The sequence below is a fragment of the Letharia columbiana genome (genome assembly GCF_014066305.1).
Source record: "Letharia columbiana isolate WasteWater2 chromosome Unknown Sc0000024_s0, whole genome shotgun sequence".
Classification (NCBI taxonomy): domain Eukaryota; kingdom Fungi; phylum Ascomycota; class Lecanoromycetes; order Lecanorales; family Parmeliaceae; genus Letharia; species Letharia columbiana.
Genome location: NW_023501065.1, coordinates 558,437 through 575,622, shown reverse-complemented (window position 1 = coordinate 575,622; position 17,186 = coordinate 558,437). Strand labels below are relative to the sequence as shown.

The 17,186-nt window shown below is 43.8% G+C and overlaps 7 protein-coding genes across 7 annotated transcripts; 3 read left to right on the top strand and 4 right to left on the bottom strand.

Moving 5' to 3' along the window:
• Window positions 1–4,505: 4,505 nt before the first annotated feature.
• Window positions 4,506–6,165, bottom strand: HO173_007474 (uncharacterized protein; the record flags this gene model as incomplete). Its single annotated transcript, XM_037309378.1, has 9 exons — window positions 4,506–4,605; window positions 4,666–4,942; window positions 4,994–5,020; window positions 5,093–5,188; window positions 5,242–5,278; window positions 5,331–5,489; window positions 5,547–5,571; window positions 5,625–5,757; window positions 5,823–6,165. 9 exons carry the CDS (start codon window positions 6,163–6,165, stop codon window positions 4,506–4,508), a joined length of 1,197 nt encoding a protein of 398 aa, XP_037163838.1.
• An 807-nt stretch (window positions 6,166–6,972) lies between these two features.
• HO173_007473 (uncharacterized protein) lies at window positions 6,973–10,578 on the top strand (the record flags this gene model as incomplete). Its single annotated transcript, XM_037309377.1, has 18 exons — window positions 6,973–6,991; window positions 7,053–7,151; window positions 7,311–7,338; window positions 7,403–7,572; window positions 7,704–8,319; window positions 8,467–8,524; window positions 8,613–8,638; window positions 8,782–8,844; window positions 8,893–8,971; window positions 9,085–9,172; window positions 9,281–9,303; window positions 9,469–9,511; window positions 9,636–9,662; window positions 9,718–9,795; window positions 9,921–9,975; window positions 10,120–10,294; window positions 10,370–10,513; window positions 10,567–10,578. The coding sequence occupies 18 exons, from the start codon at window positions 6,973–6,975 to the stop codon at window positions 10,576–10,578; spliced, it is 1,803 nt and encodes a 600-aa protein (XP_037163837.1).
• Window positions 10,579–11,066: 488 nt separating this feature from the next.
• HO173_007472 (uncharacterized protein) lies at window positions 11,067–12,122 on the top strand (the record flags this gene model as incomplete). The annotated part of the gene is made up of 2 exons (XM_037309376.1): window positions 11,067–11,640; window positions 11,791–12,122. The coding sequence occupies 2 exons, from the start codon at window positions 11,067–11,069 to the stop codon at window positions 12,120–12,122; spliced, it is 906 nt and encodes a 301-aa protein (XP_037163836.1).
• Window positions 12,123–12,355: 233 nt separating this feature from the next.
• HO173_007471 (uncharacterized protein) lies at window positions 12,356–13,284 on the top strand (the record flags this gene model as incomplete). The annotated part of the gene is made up of 3 exons (XM_037309375.1): window positions 12,356–12,429; window positions 12,483–12,998; window positions 13,053–13,284. 3 exons carry the CDS (start codon window positions 12,356–12,358, stop codon window positions 13,282–13,284), a joined length of 822 nt encoding a protein of 273 aa, XP_037163835.1.
• Window positions 13,285–14,162: 878 nt separating this feature from the next.
• HO173_007470 (uncharacterized protein) lies at window positions 14,163–14,699 on the bottom strand (the record flags this gene model as incomplete). The annotated part of the gene is made up of 1 exon (XM_037309374.1): window positions 14,163–14,699. One exon carries the CDS (start codon window positions 14,697–14,699, stop codon window positions 14,163–14,165), a length of 537 nt encoding a protein of 178 aa, XP_037163834.1.
• Window positions 14,700–15,544: 845 nt separating this feature from the next.
• On the bottom strand, window positions 15,545–15,703 carry HO173_007469 (uncharacterized protein; the record flags this gene model as incomplete). Its single annotated transcript, XM_037309373.1, has 1 exon — window positions 15,545–15,703. One exon carries the CDS (start codon window positions 15,701–15,703, stop codon window positions 15,545–15,547), a length of 159 nt encoding a protein of 52 aa, XP_037163833.1.
• A 176-nt stretch (window positions 15,704–15,879) lies between these two features.
• HO173_007468 (uncharacterized protein) lies at window positions 15,880–16,233 on the bottom strand (the record flags this gene model as incomplete). Its single annotated transcript, XM_037309372.1, has 1 exon — window positions 15,880–16,233. The coding sequence occupies one exon, from the start codon at window positions 16,231–16,233 to the stop codon at window positions 15,880–15,882; it is 354 nt and encodes a 117-aa protein (XP_037163832.1).
• Between the last annotated feature and the right edge of the window lie 953 nt (window positions 16,234–17,186).

Sequence of the window (17,186 nt, the reverse complement as noted above, 5' to 3'; positions counted from 1 at the left end):
AAAAAATATATTAAATTTCCTAAATTTGAAGTTCGAAGTCTTTAAAGTTATTAAGCTTTTTAATTTTTTTTCTAAAAGTCTTAAGATAATTAAATAAATTATATAAATTAAAAAATAATATTAATAAAACTTTATACATCTTTACTTATATCTATAAATTATTAAATAATTATTTAAAATTATAAATTATTTAATAGATTATAATAGTAACTATATATATAGCCTCTATCTACTAGGCGTATAGCCTCTATTTACTAGACGTATAGCCTCTATCTACTAGGCGTATAGCCCCTCTAATTCGATTAGCGGCCGCGCGAAAGCTAACGAAATCTAATCGAAAATAATAAAGAACTTATATCTAGTATCTTCGAGTCGAATATCTTTATAGTAGAATATCTTATAATAGTAAAACTAACTCTTATCTTATCGCTCGTCTATATTCTTCGCTTAATAGTAATAGCCCTAGCTTTATCTCTCGATGACTAAACGAATATCTTATTTAATACGCTTATTCTACGTATATAGTAGTACGTAGAATCTTAAAACTATACTATCCTTAAGGGGCGTATAATTATTTTTAAGAATAAACTTATAAGAAAGATATAGCTGCGGTGTGATTATAGTAAAAAGTTAAAAAAGAATAATAAGAGTATAGATAAGCGTATTAGATTTAGTCGATTAATAAATTATTCGTTTTAGACTATTACGTAGCGTATTAGAATAAGCGATATTCAGACGGATTTTACTCTTATAATTATTAATTTCACTTATAATTATAACTATATCTTATTTAAAGTATATTTAATAATACGTAAAATCGCTATAACTTAGAACGTTTAGAATACTATCGTTAATTAGACGCGTTCTAAAGTCTTATCGAAATAGATTATTTTATTCTTACGACTTAATTAAGACGAGAAAGATCTTATTCTAAAGCCACGCGACGTCTATAATATTAAGACTAAGATTAAGAGCGAGGCGCTTAAATCTTTAATTTTCGTATAGGCCTTAATACGATAGCTATATATATAAGAGAATTAATTTATATATATAAAGAAGAATTAGCGAACGTAGTAGATTAAGTTTTTCTTCTTCGCTAGAAAATTATTATAACGAATATTATAACTTAATTTAGAGGTATTAATCTTAGACGCGATATATAAAATTAATAAATATAAGCTTTTACTTCTTATAATTATCGAAATTATCGCCCTTAATATATTCTTCTACGTAAGGTTCGCCTTTATAAAATTAAAATATATTAAGAACTACGTATAGATAATAAAGTAACTTAAAGCCCTATATAATAAGCTTAATCTTTCTTATTTAAATATACTTCTAATAAACGCGTAAAACGCTTTAATTAGAGTCTATAAACTCGTCTTTTTAAGAGCCGAGTATATACTTTATATTTAATATATTAAGAATAACGTTATATCGAATTATAGTTAGTACTTTAATAAGTAAGAGAAACTAAATATCTTTAAGAAGGACTTTCGTTATATTATATATATAGCTATTAAGAAGTTATTTAAATAGAAATAAAACGCCTTATAGAAGAATTATATTAAGTACTATCTATTCGCGATTATCTATATCGCGAATAATTTAATTTCTTAAAAGAAGAAGTAGATAATCTTTTAAATTAATTAATATCTATATTTTAATAATTAAGCTACTTCGCGAGGGGAGTTAAATAATAATAAGCTTAAGAGATAGCTATATAGCTTATCTATTAATAAGATTACTCTTACTCTATATAATAGAGTAATAAATTAATCGAAGAATACTATAGATAACTTAAAGACTATTATAAACGCTATTAATTTAATACTTATAAATAAGCGTTTAAATTATAATATCGCACTTAATAAGATCTAAATACGCCTTTCTATTTATATCAAGAAGCCTATTTTTCGAGACCTATATATTAAAGTTTTATTATTCGCTCTTATAAAAATACTATCTTACTATAATAAAGTAATTAGTTATATTATAAAGTTATATATTAAATACTTTACTATAATAATAAGACTATTATATATATACGTTATAGAGCGTTATATATTAGAGAGAGCTAAGGTATTATTACTTAAAGATATTTACTCTTATTAGCGAGTCGATAAGTCTATTAATACGCGTTATTATAAAAGTAAGAATAAGAATAATAAGGAGGAGAGCGATAAGAAGGAGAAGGATGACACTACGAACGCGCTTTTATATATTAATAAATCAGCTATAATTTAATCTAAAGGCCGATCGATAAGAGTTAAGAATAAGAAGAAGAAGCGTACTCGCGAGAAAGTCTTCGAGGACTTTATCTAACGCGAGCTCTCTCGATTTAAGTATATATAGCGATAATAATAACTAGTAATTACGGCGAGTTAGATAAAATAATAAGAGAAGAAGAATAAGATAAACGCGTTCTTTAATATTAAAGACTAAGAATTAAAGCGTATATCTATATCTATCTTTATATCTATCTCTATATTATAAGCTTTATAATCGCTATAATAATTATTTTAATAACTAGATATTATATAAGAAAGGCGATAAGATAAATAGACTAAATAGACTATAAGAGGAGAATAGCGAGGTAATACTATACGAGAATAGCGAGGTAGTATTATATAAGAATAGCGAGATAGTATTATATCGGTCTATATATAAAGTAATAAGACTATATTTAATATATTTTAGATATAAAAAGATTAGCTAATTAATAGATAGTAAATAATTAAATATAATAGGCGTATTTTTAATAGTAAGTAGAGAGAGTAATTAGCTAATTAGCTATCGCTATAGTAGAATTATTTAAAGACCTTATTAATCGATAAATTAAAATTATTCGATATTATAAATCTATAGAGAGAGATATAGAGAGGCTTATTCTACTATTATTAAGTATCTTTATAAGAATCTCGAAGATACTAGATACGAGTTCTTTATTATTTCTAATTAGATTTTATTAGCTTCCGCGCGGTCGCTAATTTAATTAGAGGGGTTATACGCCTAATAGATAAAGGCTATACGCCTAGTAAATAGGGGCTATACGCCTAGTAAATAGAGGCTATACGCGTAGTCGCTATCTAAATTATTTAAGATAATAGCTTAGATAAATAAATTTTAAATATAAATATAAGAAATATTAATATGTAAAATCTAGCTTAGAGAATTCTATAATAATAATCTTAAATAGACTTATAAATATAACGAGTATTTTGATATTATTTTTAGAGTTTTACCGGTGCACGTTAAAGAATAAGAGGGGGGTTAAAAGTATAGTTTTTAAAACTCTAATTTAAATCTTCTAAAAATAATTAATTAAGCTATTTTATTAAAAATCGAAAAAAAAAATTCTACGGTATTTAAATAGTTATTTTATAAAAGACTATTTCTTTATTAGAATTCTTAATAAAAAGTTGTATTTAAAAGAACTGTTTATTTTCTATTTCGGTCAATTTTGGTGAGGATCCCATACAAAATAACGGTCAATGTAGCGATTTCAGGGTTTCCTACTCAGACTCTAGGGGAAGGGTATGACGAATTTTCGGCCCGAAAAAGGGTTTTCCGACCTACCCCTATTTTCTTAATCATTAGAAACTAGAACGCGATTTTGGCACCCCCATCTAAAAACAAAAAAGTGCTTTCTAATAGCCTCACAACGATAACTTACAACGCTCTAAAAACTTTATAGATTTTAATAATTATACGAGAGATTATGATTATCAAATTATAGAAGATTTTAATTATTCGTTCTATTATAGAATAAGGATTTAATAAATTCTTAGATTTTCTCGAGATAGTCTTGGCGGTAAAAAAATAGCCGAGGTAAATTTTTTGAGGTTCGCGATATATTCTCGCTTTTTACATTTCACTTATAAGATTAGAATTAAAATCTTTCTAAATTTACGAGTAGATTCCTTAATATAGTAAGTAGATTTCGTAAAGTTTTTAGCCTGTAAAAATAAGTGGTGGTGAGGTTATATAGGAAATTCAAATTTTGATATTTGATTATCGGGGGTGCCAAAATCGCAGATTTTTTTTAGTTTCCCAATGATTAAGAAAACAGGGGTATCACTACCACCAACCCTTCCGAATAGAGTCTGAGTACTGAGACTAGGGAAATGCTGCATCGGTAAATATACGTCCATTGAAGCACGTAGAGTGTCTGTTCAAAATCGGCAGGTTTGCCGACCTGCTGTCTCTGATTCGTCAATGCTCTGGATCAAGGCAGTAGCGAAAAGAAAAGTGACGACCTTAGGGCAAGACCTGGCATGGATGGGCATGGGTGTGATAACGTACAAAATACGGAGACGGGCTTGATGAAGAAACGTTTGCAGCAACCACACTCGTTACTTGAATCTGTCTATTGACTTGTGGAAGTACTGTAGGTATTTCGCCTCTTCTCCGTTATCACAAGACGCTCAGGAGCGCCGAATCACTGCTATTTACCGAGAATCTCAAAGTGAAAGAGCCAATGGTCGCATCAACCGGGTCTAGCGTTACAGAAGGAAGGATAGCACACACAGCCCAGCAACAAGAAAGCAGATCAAAGGTCCACTGATGGTGGTGGCAATTGTGGCTGCCATGGATCTTACGCAACTGTCAACACGCTGTTAGTCACAAGCCAAGGTGACGAATAGAAGCAGTAGTCCAACTCACCGATTCTCGGCTGTGCAAGGAAACTTGGGTGGCCATACCACGCGCTTCGACAGACTACTCGACCCCGGTATGAGCTGATGACTGGATGACGCAACCGGACCGATTCCGAAGTCGTTGGAGACGATGTGATTGTCAGGTGTATTGGGATTAGGTAATTGTGGCAGGCGTTCGAAGGTATCGTTCCAACCATTGGCTTGCGAGCCGAGATTCCGTTGAAAAACAGATTTCCTTGGCTTGGGCGGATCAGCAAGGTTATAGCGTTGCTGTATCAATATGGCTAAAAACATCTTCAGAGTCTCCACGGACGGATATCTAGAGGCTCACTCACCGGCTGCTGCATGGGTATAGGCATCCGCTAGATGAGAAAAATACTTTTGTCAGTATATAGGCGTTACAAGGTATTAGCATGATGAGAAATGTAGGTTACCTATGTGAAGACAAGCCGCAGTGTTCTTTGACTCAGCTTCCATGGCAACATCATATGGACCGTATATGTCTGGTTCGTTACCGTTGTTATCATGAACTACGAATGTGTGAGCTCGCCATCCATGCTTCTGCGTTTGTGCGAAGACTTACTTGGGTGGTTCACCGGGGTTGTCAAGTCCGCAAAATGCTAAGACAGAGCTTTTAGCATGTGGCAAAATGATTCACGCTCCACCACACACCAATGATTCATGAAAATATATTTCGCCTTGGTTTTCATCGAAATCGTTTGCTGATGTCACAAGGAGACGTTCTAGTGGAAAAGCATCGGTGATGGAGAGGGTCTTATAAAGTGTTTGCAACTCATAGTAGGGCGGGCAGAAGACGACATAGTGATTATCCTGTGACCTGACGTTAGCGTCTTGAGTTCGTTCGCTATGACGCGCATCGGTACATACATAGTAGGTGCCATTGATATTGAATCTGCATATAAGATCAGTGACTGCTTCCAGAATGGGGAGAGAGCTTTCTCTCACGCGTAAGCGAGAGCCTCGCCGCACATTCCTCCATTTTCTACGAATATCATAGGCTCGCTGCAGAAGACAAAGAGTCTCTGGTTCCGTGGCCAGGTCGATTGGTCGTGTATTCTCACTGCGCCATCAATATTGGCTAGAATGTTCACAGTCAGCATGCGATTGGGATACCGATATCCTGTCGAGGGTCACTAGCCATACCTCGAAGGGTTGCACCTAATTGACCTCTGCTGTCGTTGCCCATGTATAAGTCCATGGCGGGCTGGAAGCTACCATTGGGCTGCCAACTGGCCAACGATTGCGCGTATTGCAGGGCATCACGCCAAGCGATCTTCTCGATGAGTTTTTGGTAGGGTGTACAAAATGTCTCGGCGAAGTACTTCTTAGTTCCACTTGCAGGGCTAACGCCGGTGGTACTCTGGTTTGCCGTTCGAGGTAGTATGGGGAATTTCGTTACTGGTGTGGCTGCCGACCATACGGATTGCGCTGAAGCAATGAGAGACAGAGAGGAAGCCAACCACACGGTGAGATTGGTGAAGAGCATGATAGCGATAAGTTTTCAACGGACTAGAGTATGCAGAGTAAACGAAGGGATGCTAGAGCAGCGTAAAAGAATGTATGCTGATGTTGCAGCTTAATGAATGGACGCCGAAGAAGAATTCAGCTATTATGGATAACGAAGAAGAAGAGGAAGAGAGAAGAAATAGACAGATGTAATGGTCCGGATTCAGTGCCCTTTCCGCTTTCTGCATGCTGAACGAGACTGGAAGGGGCCGCCTTCCTAATGTCAGATGGAACTGCTTTCCAGGGTCAGAAAAGCGGCATGGTCAATGGCAGGAGCTGGTAGCATAATCAGATATGTCAAACAGCTCATTTGAATGATCAGTCGGAAGAGGATAAAGACGCTGCTGTCACATGTGTGTCCGAATGCCTACGGAAAAGTATTTATCAAGCTTGGTGAATAATTATAACAGCTCTATCGTCCCAACAGTACGGAAGACTCTGAATGTAATAGCGACATGTTCCGCATCTTTGCCCATCCAGCAGCGCCATTCATCTCTTTACCGCGCACACTTGGTCAAGAGAGCTAGGATAATGTCAACTCAGTACATTACTTAAAATCTGCAGAGCTGCCTCCAAGGCTCCAACATTCTATGACAACATGCGCGCTTGGCTCGCTTAGACTAGTCTCCGGAATCTCGCTCTCGCAATGGATGGTGCAGGTTGCATCACTTTTGCGCAGTCGGAGCATTGTTCCGATTGGTTGGCAAACTTTTGATTTTATTTTGTTACTTACTTTCTTTGATCGTGATTTATCTTGCTAATACTCAATTCTTGCAAAAACGCCAACATGGCACCAAGGAAGACTGGTGAACCCTCCCACAGCTTTAATCTTCAAACGCCCACTAACCGTCAATTCCATTGTTCTAGCAATCCTCAGCGTGTACAATAAGCAGGGCCTACTGGACCTTGCTAAAGGCTTGATTAAACATGACATCCGTCTCCTGGCTTCGGGAGGCACAGCGAAGCGTGAGTCCTTTTCCTGAAACAATCACTGTCTTCCTCGGCACTTTGGCTGTGTCCGTAAGAAGACATGCCGCAGAAGTATTGGCTCTCTGGTTATCTCCTGGGCAATGCGTACAGCACATGTCTTGTTATGGAACGGCACGACTAAATTTGGGCCTACAGTCATTCGCGAGGCAGGCTTCGAGGTAGAGTGAGCTGAAAGTCCTTTTCTGTAACATTTTCTACACGACAGGCTGAGACGCTTTACTGGACAGAGATATTTCTGCAATCACCAATTCTCCAGAGATCCTGAAAGGGAGAGTCAAGACCCTGCATCCAAAAGTTCATGCGGGTATCCTGTCCACGAACTCAGAGAGTGACGAAAAGGACCTTGCCGAGCAAAGTATAGACAAAGTGGATTTTGTTGTCTGCAACTTGTATCCGTGTAAGCAACATCTTGGATCCAACTTTTTTTATCTTAACGATCATCGAGCCCCAACGGACGATGTTACTCTTGAGCCGTATCATATGAGTCAAATCTTGGCCCAAGGATATTCTGACTCGGAAGTACTATAGTCAAGGACACCATTGCAAAGATCAACGTCACAATAGAGGAAGCCGTGGAAGACATCGACATAGGAGGCGTTACATTGCTCCGGGCCGCAGCAAAGAATCATGCTCGCGTCTGTGTGCTGTCAGATCCACAAGATTATGCCGAATTCTTGCAAGCGATGGACAAGGGCGAGGTCACTGAGAGAAGTCGCCAACTCTACGCTCTCAAAGCTTTTGAACAGACTGCAGACTTCGATACTACAATAGCAGATTTCTTTCGCAAGAAGTATGCCTCAGACGGCATCCAACAATTGTCCTTAAGATATGGAGCAAACCCGCATCAGAAATTTGCAGCAGCATTCTGCAAAGACGGTCCACTGCCTTTTAAAGTACTGAATGGAGCACCTGGATACATCAATCTGCTGGACTCGCTTAATGCTTGGCCTCTGGTGAAAGAGCTGAAGCAAGCCCTGGGTCTCCCAGCAGCAGCAAGCTTCAAGCATGTCTCGCCGGCCGGAGCAGCTGTTGGCGTTGCCTTGACAGAGAGAGAGAAAGAAGTGTGTATGGTCGCAGATATTGAAGGACTTTCGGATTCGGCTCTGGCTATGGCTTATACGCGCGCGAGAGGAGCTGACAGGATGTACGGCTCTTTTCCCATCTATAACACTATCCGAGCCGTAAATTATGTTTGAGAGCAAAGCATCCGTTTTAGGAGTATATGCTTCTCAAAGATATTTCATCTCTCTTTTCTGTGCCTTGATCTGAAGATGCTGACTCGTCGCCGTAGGTCAAGTTTTGGAGATATTGTTGCGCTCTCAGATTCTGTGGATGTCCCGACTGCAAAGGTACGTGTGACCAACTCAGGGACTAGCCTTAGCTTGCAACCCTGGTGTCTATAGTGGATGGCAATGCTGACCCAAAACCCGAACACAGATTATCTCGCGCGAAGTATCCGATGGGTGTGTGAAGTTTATCCCGTGTTCTACCAACAACATTAAAAACATATCGACCTCATGTCTTTGGGTGCTGCTTGATTCTAGAGAAGCGTCTCGTCCTCCATTTGGAGCTTGAAGATATCCGCTGACCTTCAATCTTTCTTTAGTGTGATTGCTCCTGGGTATTCTAAAGAAGCGTTCGACATACTGTCGAGAAAGAAGGGCGGAAAGTAAGTTTCGGAGCCTGTGAACGGTTATGTCCACTCATTCTTGCGAAGGTACATGATCTTGCAGATGGACGAGGCGTACGAGCCTCCTACAACTGAAAGTCGGACCGTCTACGGACTACAGCTGCAGGTAGGCTTTTGCCCGGTCTTCTCCAGCCCTGATCGGTACCGAACATGAGTCGTGTTACAGTCGAATCGAGATCCTTCATTGCCCAAGAGTATTACTGACCTTGAGAGTATTAGCAACCTCGAAATGACGTCAAAATTAGCCCAAAGGATACCTTCAATGCCATCATCACTCCCAAAGACTGCCCGCCGCTCCCAGAGTCTGGTGAGTGATTTTGCAATGCCCTAAGGCCAATTACGAGACATCTCCCGCAAGCATTCGACCTCTACTTGTCCTCGAGATTCTAGATACTGACTCTACATTTTTCTGTAGCTCTTCGAGATTTGACAGTTGCGGTACGTAGTTCTCAAAGCCCATCTTGCCCAGTCCGCCGTTGAATCTGAGCCGCGAAACATATTTCCAGAGCGAGAACGTATTTCGGCTTCTAATGAGTCTCGAGACATGTCTTATGATTCAGCTGTAAGTTTAAAGGGCTGACGCTGATTCCATCTGTTCAACAGACCATTGCCGTCAAATACACGCAATCCAATTCAGTGTGCTACGGTACGTACCCTTTGAGTTAGCGATGTCGAAAGTCATGACAGGACTCTCCACGTACCCCTCAAACTTGTTTCGCAACTCCTCATGGGTCTTGAAAGAGACGTGCTGAATTTCGAATATCCTGTAGCTCTTAATGGCCAGGTCATTGGACTAGGTAAGCCAGGTTGGCTCTGTCAAAACACATCGATGAAGCTTATCTTCCCTCGAAGGCGCTGGACAGCAATCACGCATTCATTGTACGAGGTTGGCGGGTGACAAGGCCGACAACTGGTGGATGAGGTTTCACGGTATCCACCCCTCTGCATTTATTCCTTCCTTTTCAAGATATGTCTGGCGACTGCAAAGTCATTTCAACGGCTTTTTGGTTCAAACCCTGGCTTGAAGAAGACATGCTGACTCCGAAATTGGGTAGAAAGAACAAGTACTTTGCAATGGAAGAAAGGGATCAAGCGTGCCGACAAAAGCAAGTGAGTTTCTCCTGTTCGTTAGTTTCCTTCCTGCTACCCTCATTATAAGTTACGAGGCCTCCTTTAAGAATCTCGGCTTCTCAGAGCAGTTCCATACCTCGGTTCCAACCTCAGATGATAGATATTGACTCGAGTATCTTGCAGTGCTATCGACATGCTCTGTAGCGGACGCTTGGGGCAATTATCGAAGTCAGACATTGAAACACAAGATTTCTTGCAGAACTTCGACACCAACAGGGCACCTGTGGCATTCACGAATGAAGAACGGGAAGAATGGTTGAGCCAATTGAGTGGAGTGGCCGTGTCATCAGATGCATTTGTGAGCTAGCCAAGGATAGCTTCTCCGAATTTTGGTTCTACATTGTCGCATGCTAATTTATATGTTTGTACCTAGTTTCCTTTTACGGATAACGTATACAGGGCGTCCAGAAGCGGAGTAAAATATGTTGCGTGTCCGACAGGCAGTGTGGCAGACCAGGATATATTCGCTGCTTGCGAAAAGCTGAATATCACGTTCGTCGAGCAGAGCGTGCGGCTTGTAAGTCAAATCATATGAAAGATTGCCGGATCATGGCTAACCTGAGGCCATAGTTCCATCATTGATTTAGGTCCCTACATGGTCACGAGGACCATCGAGCAGACTGGAAGAAGGTACCTTGAGTTAATAGGACTGGAAGGAGTATCAACGTCCGGAAATCCTAAAGGGTCCTCTGAGCGTCTACTTGTAGGCCCTATTGATACCTCTATCTGTACCCGAGACCTGTCCGCGAAACATGGCCCAAGAAAGTGAATCATGGCGCCCTTGAGGCCGCAGTAATAATCCTTTCCCACCTGTATTGCTACTGCTATAGTGATATTGGTACTTGTACAACGAATCAAAGTAGTGAATCTAGGATCTAGGGAGCAGTCATGTACTCTCGGTACTCTACTTGTACTTCCCTCCAGCAACGGCACTGTGCGCCAAGCCACACTAGCCAAATGCAGCTTAGCCTGCATCAAGGAATAACTGGAACGCAGCTGAGCTTTAGTATCCTTCTGGGCAAGGGTTGCAGAGGCTCCTTCTCTACGAATAGTGGCTCTCCAACCTCCTGATGATCCACAACCTTTCCATAGTACGAACCGCATTGCCCCGAATCAATCTTCGTCCTATCTACACTTTGACGGCAAGATGGCGTTCACTGCGCACTCTGGAAGATAGCAGCTTGCACACCTTCCGCGATAATGCCTTTATCCCGTCGAAGCCAGCTCTGCTACCCAAAGCACATTTCATTGCACTTCCAAGCATACAGAAGTGGTTCCGCACCACCCAAGATGGGACGGGAGGAGTGGCTCTCAACTACTCGCATCTCAGCAAGTTCGGTGATGCCATCGTGCCTCTAGAGTTTACACGTCTGTCTACAGCATCTGCCGCGAACCAGTACGAAGACTCCTTCCAGCGGGCCGACGTGCCTTTGTACATATTCCTGGAATGGACCAAATCTGCATCCTGGGAGACTTCAGAGCGACTGTATCTCGCACAGGCTTCTTTTGCTAATCTACCAGAAGCTTTGAAAGTGGACTTGCCCACGCCTGAGATCGTGGCAAATTCTGGTATAGGCGATATCTATGATACGAATATCTGGATGGGTATTCCACCCACCTACACACCACTCCATCGTGATCCTAGTGAGTCACTTTTCGGAGTGGTTTCTCCTCAACCTTTACCCAATTTTGAGTGGTAAGACATGTCTTGAGAGTGTATTGCTCTGACTGACATGCTTCACGCCTCAAATCTCTACTTACAGAAGGAATGCTGACCCAGAAACAACCTTGAAGACCCAAACCTCTTTGTACAACTCGCCGGTCATAAGATTGTTCGAATCCTGCCCCCAGAGATCGGGGACAAGGTCTTCGAACAGGTCCAAAATGCTTTGGGCCGATCAGGGTCCGCAGCCTTCAGAGGAGAAGATATGATGAAGGGGGAGGAAAAGAGATTGCTCGAGGACCAACTCTGGAATGATACTTCCGTACTGGACGAGGCCGGCGAGGGTGGATATGAAGCACATGTTGGGAGAGGCGACGGTCTATTCATCCCGAAAGGATGGTGGCATAGTGTCAAGGGCGTAGGCGACGGAATCACGGGATCTGTGAACTGGTGGTTCCGGTGAAAAGGCATATGCTGTGGCACTGAATTGATAGCGTGCTTTCGTTCTGCCCCCAGCAACTTTGATGCTGCTCCGTCCCTCTTCAACGCAATAGCAACACTTGAACAGCAAGCAGAAGACAGAAGGCCGTCGAGTGCTAGCAAAGGCCAAAATATATCTAGTATCTCGGAATGCTCGAGCACCTATATTTATTGTAGTACTTATTTTAGACATCATTTGACCTGAACTGTTCCATCATGTTAAATCATCTTCCCACAGTATGCGCAATGAACACCACACTTCAACCCTACGTCCTTTTCGGCTCAACCAAGTATGTGGCCCCCCGTCAATCCTCCCCTCTCTCCCATATCCTAACTCCGTCAGACCCTGGCTCCCCCCACCCTGGACTACAACCGACGACCGAGTCCGCGGCGGCGCCTCCCAATCCTACCTCTCCGCCCTCCCCGACAACTGCGCAAACTTCCACGGGCATCTCGACACATCCACGCTAGGCGGAGCGGGCTTCGCGTCGCAATTCAGCCCCCCAGAAGCCGCGGGGACCGCAAAGGACGGCGGGGATGAGGAGCGAAGCTGGGACTTGAGTGCTTACGATGGCATCGAGGTAGAGGTGGTGGCGGGGACGGGTGACCGGAAGATTTACACCTTGATATTGAAAGACGAGGAGGCGGCCGGCAAGAGGGGAGACGGGAGAGAGAAGGCCGGGATCAATTGGGAGGTGGATTTCAAGGTCGGAGGGGAGGAGGGAGAGGGCGGCGGCGACGTGACGAGGTTCTTTGCGCCGTGGAGGGGATTCAAGGCTACGTTTCGAGGCAAGGAGAAGGAAGATGCCGGGGAGTTGAAGAAGGGGGAGGTCAGGTGGATAGGGTTGATGATGAGGAGGTGAGTCCGTTGCCGAGAGGGGTTATCGATGCATCTCCGCTGAGCTATGATCAGCTACTTCGGGAAGCAAGAGGGCGACTTCGGCGTCGTGCTGAGGGCCATTTGCGCAAGGAAGACCAATGCAGGGGAGGAGGGAGGGGCGGAGGAGCGGAACGCTATGGACGCCGTGGGCAGGTCGCAAGGCCCTGGGCCTGAGAACACGGACACGGCGGATCATCGACTGGGAAAGGAAAGGGGGATTGGCTGGATCGACTGGGTTTCAGGGCTCTGCACCTTCAGGGGATGAAAGGGTGGGAATACTCCGGTCCTCCAGCCAGCTATTCATCGACTGACGAGTGCCGAAATGTATTTGAAGAATGACATGAAGCGAGTGTTGAAATTGAAACATCCAAAACAAAAGGGGACAAAAAGAAGAGAAACAGCCCATATGAATCAGTATCAAATTGAGAAGCGAAAGGCAAATCATCCAGGGATGAGGCTTAGACAATCAGCTTTACGATGCCGAACAGCTGTGAGAAAAATGTGCTTTACCATGCGAGTGCAAACCTACGGACCCGCATGGCCAGTGTGCTACCACTCAACGATACATGTTTCATGGAGGGGAGTGAATAGTAGTGGGTCAACACAGTCACCTGAAGGCACCATCAACCAGCTTCTGCCAATGTCGCAGCTCAACCAGCTTCTATACCCGTACGGTCTTGGTTCGAAGCTTTGAGCAAGACTGCTGGTTTTGAGGCTTCAAGCTTGAGGAATCCATGGAAGGCAGAGTTTAGCGCCTCCGGGTGGGCCGTCCGTAAAGATTAAGGATAGGTCGACGGCCGAATCAATCCTCCAATACATGGTGGTGAACTCTCACCACAATCATAAGCCGGCGACTTCTTCATTGATAGAGTTTTCGACTTGCAGAAGATCGTCCCTGGGAGTTGAAATGCGGTCAGGTTTCACGGCAAAAAAGAGAACAGCGATGCACACGAACACTTCCACAGTAGACGCAAATGTGGAAACTCTTTGTAAGTATCTAGGGGTTAGAAGCATGTTGATCGATAGAACGGAGGTTCCCTGTTCCCCTTGATGGACCGGCCACGCCTGGCCATGACTCCAATCCCTTACGAAGAACCACAATCCATGCCCAATCTCACTCGCTGTTCTTCAGAGTCGCGGCTGCTATACATTCCTGTCCATCTTCCACTCCTTCTTGTCCGGCTTAAATTTCGATAAATGGTCTTCGTCTATGCCCTTGTTATGTTCCATTATGAAGTACGAGTCTGGCTCGCGAGTATCATGTCTTGTCTCTCCTTCCCCCAAAGCTGCCTGGCTATCTCCAAGCCCAACAGCAACTGCCGATGGTCTGGTCTCTATTTCCCCTGGTCGGGACCCAAATGAGTTTTGCTCAAGCCAAGCTTCCTCCGATTGGCTAGCCACGACTGCCGACGCACTCGCTCTTTGGTCCCAGTCCACTCTGGTAGAATACACGCACTGCACGGTTCGTTGTCTGCAGCGTTGGCAAGGCGTCTCGCCATCGCATTCAGAAGCGGTCCGACTGCATTCGAGACAAGGTGGCTGAGCTTGACTGAGGTAAACGCAATCCAGTGAGTAATGTCCGCAGCGGTGGCAAGGTATTTGGCCGTTGCATGGAGCATTGCCTTCGATGCACTGGTGACATGCCGACTGAACCCGACTTCCCTCCTGTTTACGTTCCATTGTGTAGCTTGGTGGGCCGATTGCGCGCCAACACAGCGATCAAGAGACGGGGAATCCCTAACGTCGTTTGTAGCGAGACCAATCGAGACCAACTGGTTTGCAATGGGAGTGGATCTGGGTCCTGGTACTGACTGTGCCTGTGCCTATGCTATGAAGACACTGACCGTAACACTGCGGAGCGCGTTCGCGAACGGATGGTTTTGGTGAGCACTGTGGGAAAGACTGAGATTTTGAAGGATAGTGTATATACTGTGCAAGAGGCGCGAATGCTGTTCTTCTCATCCACTGTCATCCTGAGCAGATCATGCCCTCAGAGTGATACCCAATACGATGGCAGAGCTGGAATAAGCAATGGATCAATCATATCCTGACCCCCTGATGCGAGTCAGTCCTAGCTGCAGCGTTAGTGCGCTGACGAGATTTCATTATTTTCGAATCAGAAGCGACCAATCGATTTCGATGACGGAAGGATGACAAGAGCCAGAAAGTCGGTCACAGAGGTGTTTCTGGTTGCGTAGCCAGGCAGCGACATGTAGCATGAGCCAATCAGCCGGTTCCACTCATACTTCTTGATTGATGGCGCTATGGCCCGTTGCGTCTTACGACACCATATCTGCCGACCATATTGCTGGTGGATCATTACGAGCTCACAAAGTGTCTCAAGCAGATACACGGCCTCGTCATCCTGGGAAGACAGCGCTTTTGGTAGGGAACCTCGCTCCCGAGGTACGTTATAATCTTGCCATCATGCGTTGTAGACGGCGCTTTTTGGGGATTCGCCGGCCGTTGTCCAAAATTGCCCGTCTCCTCGCGTCGTGCTCGTAGCCTTCGTTCGACCTTTTGAATCATTCCTCCACGGCCTTCACAGCTTCCTCAAAGTCCGGTATCCAGTCCGCCCTCTCAGCAGCCCCTCCCCATCTGAGCACTCCGTTTCTATTCACAGCAAAGCTTCCGCTAGTTTGCCATCTACTCCCACTCTCCGTAGGCCTATTCCACTGCAGCATCTTCAATCAGTAACTTTCTGTTGAAGATGACATGCTCCCGCAGCGTGCCCGGCGACGCACATGAGGCCATGGGTTAGGAAAGAAAATGCGGAGCTCGTTGCTTACAATTCCTTGCTCTTTTCCCAATCTATACACACTCCACATACTCGCTGGGTTCAAAACATGCCAGAAGCTACTCACGCCCAGACCCAACGTGCAAATAGCTCCCTCTCACTGTCCACAATGATGCGGACATGGTCGGCGCCGCCAACGGCTTCGAGCCATCTGTTCGTGGCGGACTGATCGCTGTGGGAGACGGCGACGAAGTTGATGGATGGGTGGGCGGAGGCCGCGGCACGAAAGGATAGGAAGGTCTTTTCGGCGAAGGGGCACCCGCAGTGGCGGAGGAAGGTAATGATTGTGGGATTCACATTGGGGTTGGGAAGTGGGAGCTTTGATGTGGACGGGGCGTTAACGGCAATGGATGGTATGGGAGATGTGGAGAGCCGGGATGGGAAGATCCATGATGCAGCCTCTTGTTGGAAGGTCATGGTAAGTGTGTAAAGGTGAAGTGCACTTATGCTACGGAGCAATTCATTTGGGAGGACATGATAGGATGATGGATGATGGATTGAGGGAGTGGTGGAGGGCGGCGATGGAGAGCGGAAGGATGAAGTACTTTAACAATGTACAAGTACCATGGTACTATTCGGCTGGCAGATGGGTCTTGTACATTACTTTACATTAGGGTGTCGCTGACTCGCTGGCGGAGAACAAGCTTCATGGTCCCTTGACAGAGCTAGGCTAAGGTATTATGTACCGTACTTGTATGCTAAAGAACAAAACCTCAATACTTAATACTTTAGCAACATGATAATAACATGATAATAAAGTCTTAATCTCTTTTGAGTGACTGTTAACAAAAGGCAACTTGGGCCAAGGCTGAAACGGTGCCTACATGTACATTCTGAAGAGCCATGACTCGCATTGAGCAGAGCGATAGTCCAGCTCGAGCAAGCAAGCGAGCAAGTAACTGATCCGCGGAAATTATTGACAAAGTGATGAATGCCATACAGGTAAAGTACCTGTACCTTGATAGCCAAGCTGAAAAGTCTATTCTCCTAGTGTCCGTGTCGATCGTGTCGTCGATCGTATAAATTCTCCGGAGATGAGTCCATCTCGATCCTCGAATCTCGATTACCGAATTACCGACGATTCGCCTCTGCATGTGCAGCATGCAAGACGCAACACTCAACACTCAACCCTCAGCACTCAACACTCTCAATACTCAGTACTCAAAACTCAGTACTCAAGACTCAAGACTGCATGCCGCGGCAAGGAGACCAACTCTGACTGACCATGTATTTGGAATCGCTTACCATATAGCTCTGGGACTTATGTGTACGTTGAACCGAGCATACGGTTATATATATCATCATCGTCAAAAGATTGCATACGTGTAACATTTCCCGCCGTCATTGCTCCGAAAGAGAGCCGAAAAGCT